The 8,118-nt window shown below is 44.7% G+C and overlaps 1 protein-coding gene across 1 annotated transcript in view; it reads right to left on the reverse strand.

Annotated features, from left to right (window-relative positions):
• KIAA1210 (KIAA1210 ortholog) overlaps positions 1 to 7,286 on the reverse strand; it is a 39,260-nt gene extending 31,974 nt beyond the window's left edge. Inside the window, exons 1-3 of the mRNA XM_047764246.1 lie at positions 7,238 to 7,286; positions 6,975 to 7,143; positions 251 to 377 (exon numbers count right to left, since the gene is read on the reverse strand). Coding sequence (XP_047620202.1) covers positions 251 to 377; positions 6,975 to 7,143; positions 7,238 to 7,286 — 345 coding nt within the window. The remainder of the gene's footprint in view (positions 1 to 250; positions 378 to 6,974; positions 7,144 to 7,237) is intronic.
• Positions 7,287 to 8,118: the final 832 nt, after the last annotated feature.

An 8,118-nucleotide genomic window follows, 5' to 3' on the forward strand; every position in this document is an offset into this window, starting at 1 on the left:
AACAGTGGAAAGCATTGCTGGGGTATGTCAAGAGAAGTGAATATGGAGATACCAGCCAACACTGTGTGCCAGGCGCTAGGGAAGCACATCATATATTTATACATTCTGTCATTCAGTGTTTACAACAGTGGGGTAGAATCAGCTAAGAGGCAGGTCCAAATTCCTCCCTTCTCATTTTTTTGGCCATACAGGGGTAGAGAATGGAAGAGGAGTAATCCAATTAGGCACTGCTGATCACGTTCACTGTTACCTGCAGAGATCTGCCTCTCTGGATCTCTAGAAAGGGGCATATTTTGCTTGCTGATCTTTGCAGCTCAGGCTCCACCATGAAGATGCTGTCATGGGACAGGGATTTGTTCCCCATGCTGCTCTTGGCCCTGAACAAGAAGGAAAAGGTCCTATGAAAGTAGCCAGGGACGGAGTTCCCGTCGTGGCGCAGTGGTTAACGAATCCGACTAGGAACCATAAGGTTGCGGGTTTGATGCCTGCCCTTGCTCAGTGGGTTAACGATCCGACGTTGCCGTGAGCTGTGGTGTAGGTTGCAGACGCAGCTCGGATCCTGCGTTGCTGTGGCTCTGGCGTAGGCCTGTGGCTACAGCTCCGATTGGACCCCTAGCCTGGGAACCTCCATATGCCGTGGAAGCGGCCCAAGAAATAGCAACAACAACAACGAGAGAAAGACAAAAGACAAAAAAAAAAAAGAAAGAAAGAAAGTAGCCAGGGGCCGTAGGAACCAAAAACACGTGTGTCTGCAACATGGCCTCCTGTAGACACCTCAGCAGCATGTCTGCTGACACAGGAAGTTGTCTGTGAGCTATCGAGTGACAAAAGAAAGAACAGTATTATGATCCCATGTAATACATATGCATATATTACATACACATATAGTTTATGTTCATAGAGAAAAGTCTGGAAGAATATCCACCAAATTGTTAGAGATGGTTCTCTCCGAAGGATGGCACTAGGAACAGGAGAGGTACTATTATTTTCTACTTTGTGTACTTCTGCATACATTTGATTTTTTTAAATGATCAACACATATCTTTTTTATATAGTGGCTTTACTGAGCTACCGTTTACATACCATAAAATTCATCACTGCTGAAGGAAGTACAAAATTCAGTAATGGCAACACTGTGGAATAGAAGGGGAGACCCTGAGTCTTACAGTTATTAAGGTGAGAGTTATAAAAGATCTTTCATACCTAATTTCTCTTTAGTGTTTTTGTTTCGATTTAAAATATCGAATATCAGCCCACATGCTGGATACTTTTATTCACCAGGTCTTTTCTTCTTTCACGCAAGGGTTCTGTGCTATATCTGTCCTTTCAAAGTCATCTTATGCACCAACCCTATCCCACTCCCACCTCCAGCTTGCAAAACCCATATGGAAATACCTTCTGATGTGGAATGGAGCCAGGCCGATGACACTTACATTAAGACAAATTACGGGAAAGTTAGATGCAAACGAAAGGCTAAAAGGCACAAAAGACACCTTCGGGGATGTGGGGCTATATTTCCCTTTTTAAAAATGTTAACCAGGAGTTCCCGTCGTGGCGCAGTGGTTAACGAATCCGACTAGGAACCATAAGGTTGCGGGTTTGATGCCTGCCCTTGCTCAGTGGGTTAACGATCCGACGTTGCCGTGAGCTGTGGTGTAGGTTGCAGACGAAGCTCGGATCCTGCGTTGCTGTGGCTCTGGCGTAGGCCGGTGGCTACAGCTCCGATTCGACCCCTAGCCTGGGAACCTCCATATGCCGCCGGAGCGGCCCAAAGAAATAGCAAAAAGACCAAAAAAAAAAAAATGTTAACCAAAGACAGCACACAAAAAGAACACTACTAACCAATATATCTTAGGAATATAGATGCAAAAATCTTCAATAAAATACTAGCAATCTGAATCCAGCAACAAATAAAACGAATTATACACTGCGACCAAGGGAGACTCGTAAGGAATGCAAGATTAAGAGATGAAAATCAATTAATGTAATATATCATATCAATAGAATAGAAACAAAAACCACATCATCACTTAAATAGATGCAGAAAAAGCATTTGGAAAAATTCAACACCTTTCCATGAAAAATGGACTCAACCCTGATGGAGAACATCTGTGGAAACCCACAGCTGATATCATCATGATGAACGACTGAAGGCTTCCTCCCTCAGATCAGGAACAAGCCAAGCACGTCTGCTCTCACCTCTTCTATTCAACATTGTGCTGGAGGTGTCAGCAGGGAAATCAGCTAAGAAAATGAAATAAAAGCCATCCATACTGGACAGCAAGAAGTGAAATTATCTCTAATCACAGATGGTATTTATAAAACTCCTAAGGAACCTATTAAAAACTACTAGAACTAATAAACAGGTTCAGCAAGATTGTAGGATACAAGACCAATATAAAAAATTGATTGTATTTCTCTATATTTGCAATGAACAACCTGAAAGTGAAATTAAGAAAACACTTCCATTTACAATACCATTAAAAAATAATAAAATACGAGCTGACCCAGAGGGTATTATGCTAAGTGCAATAAGTCAGACCGAAAAAGACAAACACCATATGATCTCACTTACATGTGGAATCTAAAAAACAAAACGAACAAAACAGAAACAGAATTATAGATACAGACGGCAAACTGGTGGTTGTCAGATGGGAGGCATGGAGGTTGGGTGAAATAGGTGAAGAGGATTAAGAGATAAAAACTCTCAGGTTTAAAATAAATGTCATGAGGATGTAATATACTGCATAAGAAATATAGTCAATAATAGTGCAATAATTTTGTGTGGTGACGGGTGGTTACTAGACTTATCATGGCGATCATAATGTATTTGTCAAATCACTATGTCGTATACCTGAAAGTAACATGATATTGTATATCAACTATACTTCAATTAAATTTTTTTATTTTGTTATAAAAAATTAAAAAATTTAATAATACACAATGAAAGATCAGAAAGAGAAACCAAGGAAACAATCCCATTTACCATCACATCAAAAAGAATAAAACACCTAGGAATAAACCTACCAAGGGAGACAAAAGACCCATACTCTGGGGAGTTCCCATCGTGGCGCAGTGGTTAACGAATCCGACTAGGAAGCATGAGGTTGCCGGTTCGATCCCTGGCCTTGCTCAGTGGGTTAAGGATCCGGCGTTGCCGTGAGCTGTGGTGCAGGTCGCAGACGCGGCTTGGATCCCGCGTTGCTGTGGCTCTGGCGTGGGCCAGTGGCTGCAGCTCCGATTCGACCCCTAGCCTGGGAACCTCCAATATGCCACGGGAAGTGGCCCTCGAAAAGGCAAAAAGAAAAAAAACAAAAAAAACAAACCATACTCTGAAAACTATGACAATGATGAAAGAAATCCAAGGTAACACAAACATACCATGCTCTTGGATTGGAAGAATCAACATTCTCAAAATGGCTATACTACACAGGCAATCTACAGATTCAATGCAATCCCTACAAAATTACCAATGGCATTTTTTATAGAACTAGAGCAAAAAATTTCAAAATTGGTATGGAAACACAAAAGACCCAAATAGGCAAAGCACTCCTGAGAAAGAAAAACGGAGCTGGAGGAATCAGGCTTCTTGACTTCAGACTTCTTGACTTCTTAGTGGCAATGGTTTCTTAGATATGATGCCAAAAGCTTACACAACGAAGGAAAAATAGATAAATGGATTTCATCAAAATTAAAAGCTTTCATACCTCAAAGAATACTAGCAAGAAAATGAAAAGACAACCCACATAAAAGAAAGAAATATTGTATATCTGATAAGGGACTTGTATCTAGAATACATAAGGAAATCTTAGAATTCCATAATAAAAATAGAAAAGAATGCAATTTTGTCATTTGCAGCACCATGGATGGACTTGCAGGGCACTATGCTAAGTGAGATAGCTCAGACAGAGGAAGACAAATACTTTATGATAGCACTTATATGTGAAGCCTAAAAAACACAACGAATGTGAATAAAACAAAAAAGAAGCAGACACAGATAGAACAAACTGGTTACCAGTGGGGAGAGGGGAGGGGGAGGGGCAGTATAGGAGGAGGTGAGAAAAAGGGTTATTATGGGATTATATGAAATCATGTGTGTGAAACTTTTGAAAGTTGTAAGGCACTATACAAAGTCTTTTAATCAATAAGAATGAATAAATAAAAATATAGATAACCTGATTTAAAATGGGCAGAAGAGCCAGGGAAATAAAAATTCAAATTATAATGAAACCCCACTTCATACCCACTAAAACGGCTAGAAGCAAAAACTCAGATGACAAGCACTGGCAAGGTTGCGGAGAAGTTGGTACCCCCATACACTGCTGGTAGGGGTGGAAAATCATGTAGATAGTTTGGCAAACAGTCTGGTGGTCCTTTGAAAAATTAGACATCAAATCACCATGTGACCCAACAACTCAACTTCTAGGTATATACCCAAGAGAAATTAAAATACATCTAAAACTATATCCATCGCCAAACTTGTACACAAATCTTCACAGCAGCGTTCTTCATAGTAGCCAAAAGGTGGAAATAACCCAAATATCTGTCAACTGATGAGTGAAATATTCCCATGCAATGGAATACAATTCAGTATATAAAGGAATAAAGTACTGATACAGGCTACGACATGGATGACTCCTGAAAACATGCTAAGGGAATCAAGCCAGTTACAAAAGACCACATAGCCAGAGTCAGCGAATTTATAGAGGCAAAAAGTAGATACATGGTCACCTAGGATTAGAGTGGGGTTAAGGAGGAATGGGCGCAGGGGTGCCTTTAGGGAGAGATGAAAATGTTTTAAAATTAATTTTAACATTTCATATATTTTTTGCATTTATTATCCTTATTACCAAACAATACATGCAGGTTGGCACTTGAAAAAAACCATCTTTCAATGGTCACTAGAGTAGCAGTCCAGGCACTGCAGGCTGGCACCCACACTGTCCCTGTGAGCCTGTCTGACCTCGAGACATGCACATGGGATATTTGATCATGACACACTCTGAGGACAATCTGGTGTTATGGGGCACCCCTGCTGAGGTGGCATGTGGGCCAGCCAGAGAGGAGACGAGGCAGATGTCTGCCACTTTGTATTAAACTCCTACCCACCTTTTCCCTAAAACTCTGCTCTCCAGGTGGCCCTGGCGGTGAAGGCAAGATGCTCGGCTCGATTGAAACAGAAAACGAATGTGACTCTAGAGACACAGTTCATGGGCGTATAGCACTGACGCAGCATTGGGACAGCAATGTTTCCAGACACGCTGTATCCACACATGCACCTGCTGTGCACCCTAAGTTATACTCAGCGAATCTGTGCTCCTTGCAAAAAGAACCCCCCAAAACAAAAAAACCCATCTCAGGTCCTTAGAAAAACACCCTTCCTCATATACGAACGAGTTCATGAACTCGGGCCCTCTTACCCTCTCTCTCTGTCTCCCTCCCTTTCCCCCCACCCCCTCGAGGTCACGTCTACACATCCTCCTAGTCTGCGTCAATTACACGCACCATTTCGGAGCAAGAGGGACAAGTAAAGAGGGGAAATGGAGAACTTTGGCAGAGACAGCCCTTGCCAATTTGTAGAGACAAAGCAGAGCAAACCCCAACTCCCCTCTCTCATCCCATCCTCTGGTTTTTTTGTAGGGCTGGTCTCAGTCTCCCTTAGACCTGTGAGGCAATGGTCTGTAAGGGTGAGATTTGAGAGATAAGAGACGAACGCCTCTGTGCAAAACCATCTCTCTCACAAGCAAAGTCATCTGAAATTCCTCACTTACTATTTTTCTGTCTTTGTAGGGCCTCACCCGCGGTATATGGAGGTTCCCAGGCTAGGGGTCCAATTGGAGCCGTAGCCGCCAGCCTACACCACAGTCACTGCAACTCGGGATCCAAACCAAGTCTGCGACCTACACCACAGCTCACGGCAACGCCGGATCCTTAACCCACTGAGCGAGGCCAGGGATCGAACCTGCAACCTCATGGGAGCTAGTCAGATTCGTTTCTGCTGAGCCACGATGGGAACTCCTGAAATTCCACACTTTCAATGAATTCACTTCATTCATGAAGGTCCTTTCTAAGGGCTCGATTGTGCATTAATGGGCAGTATAACATGTTCGCTAATGGTCCCATTGCCTCCACGCAAAGCCTTGAGGGAATGGCTAGCAGGACACATGAGCTCTTTGCGGAGTCCAGAAAAGTTTGGCGTTTAAGGCCAAGGGAACAGACCCAAGTGGAACTCCATAGAGGGGGGCTCTGATTGACTCGGGAACAGCTGGGGGTACCGGGCATTCAGATTTTCCACAATAAGGTGTGGAAGTTGGGGCTTCAAAGATGAAAATCTGAATAGGAGCAGTGGTGGTGGCTGAGAAACAGTCTTCCCCATACCTTCTGTGACCAGTTATTGCATCCCCCCCACACCTCCAGCTCCTGGGGTGGGGGGAGAACTGAAGTTGGCTTCTTTGGCTTGCTCGCTTATTTGTTTGGATGGTAACACAGAGATTTCCTCTTTATGCCCCAACCCAGCTAGATGGCTTCACTACCTAAGACTTTAATCACACATGCCAAGGTCTAGAGCATGAGGGCTGGGCAAGCAAACCAGATGGAGCCTCCTGAATGATGGGGGCCATCCTTACCTTTGGAAAAGATGCCTCCAGCTCCTCACTGGTGAAGGCCCCACACCTCAGGTCATTGTAGCTGTGAGCGTCTCACCCAGGGCTCTTGGGGAGTGGGGTGTGCATGTGTCACGCTCCAACCCACTGAGCCGTGCAGCCCGGACAGCAAGCAGACACAGAGGAGCACAGGCAAAGGGCCCAGGACATGGCTGCGTTGGCGATGGCCGCAGACCCAGCTGCCACAGGGAGGGAGGCCAAGAGTCCCTGGGACCAAAGGCCCACTGGTGATTTTGGCGGCCCAAGGGGGACCTGGACCCAGTTACCTGCCTCTTGCTCTGCCCCCTGCACCCCCCCCCCACCCGAGCTTACCTAGGCTTGATGTGTTGACTTTCCAGAACTGGCTTCAGAGAAGAGATGTTAATATTACCGCTGGACAAGCTCAGTTTGAGCTCCCTCTCTCCCTGGGCATCTTCAGGCTCTTTTTTCTTCTTCTTGCCAAAAAAGCTCTTGAAGGCTTTAAATTTGAATTTCTTCTTTCCTGGAAGTTAGAAGTGAAAGTGAGGCAGAGTGTGAGAGTGGAAGGGAAGACAGGAGAGGAAAGGCCTTCGTGATGGGAATGAGGACTCTGATACCAGAGGCCCGGCAGGTCTTGGCTCCCGCCTCCAGTGCCCACAGCACCATTCCGCTGGTTTGTTCTCTGCTTGATAACTCAGTAACCAAATGTCTGAGCTTCTGGTGAAAGCAGAAGCTCAGGCCCCAGCTGGTGGCCTTTGGGCATCCTCTATTCAGGCCCAGATCAGCAGGCATTCACTTGCCTCTCAATTTCAACTATTAACACACACCTCTTACTTGGCCCTAAGAAGTTTGTTCATATGCAGCGATTATTGAGCCACCGTACGCACGTGGTACCCCCGGCCTCCAACTCCATCCCAGGGACTGGAGCCAAGCTCCACATGTGACAAACATTTCAGGATCCTTGGAAATCCATGTGGGAGTTGGTACTGACCAACCCGTGTGCTGAAAGGATGCAGACCCAAGGAGTGAGTGCAGTCGTGTTGGTGCAGTCAGGGAAGTCCTTCCTCAAGGAAGGCATTTATGAGCAAGGGAGAGAGCTTGGAATTGGAAAGAAAGGGCTACTGGGAAAAGAAGCTGCTTCTGCAAAAGGCTTGATGAAATCAGATACCAAAGGCTTTTGCATGGAAGGTGTGTGTGTGTGTGTGTGTGTGTGTGTGTGTGTGGTATGCATTGTGCATGTTTTTCCATTATTGCTGATTGGTTCAGATTATCTGCAGGGCTGCTGCCCTCTGCACATGCAGATAATGGAAAGTTTGTTCTATTTATAATTAAAAAAAATTTTTTTTGTCTTTTTGTCTTTTTAGGGCCACACCTGCGGCATATGGAGGTTCCCAGGCTAGGGGTCCAATCAGAACTGCAGCCACCAACCTATGCCAGAGCCACAGCAACACAGAATCCAAGCCACGTCTGCAACCTACACCACAGCTCATGGCAACGC

The sequence above is a fragment of the Phacochoerus africanus genome, chromosome X, assembly GCF_016906955.1.
Source record: "Phacochoerus africanus isolate WHEZ1 chromosome X, ROS_Pafr_v1, whole genome shotgun sequence".
NCBI classification, from domain to species: domain Eukaryota; kingdom Metazoa; phylum Chordata; class Mammalia; order Artiodactyla; family Suidae; genus Phacochoerus; species Phacochoerus africanus.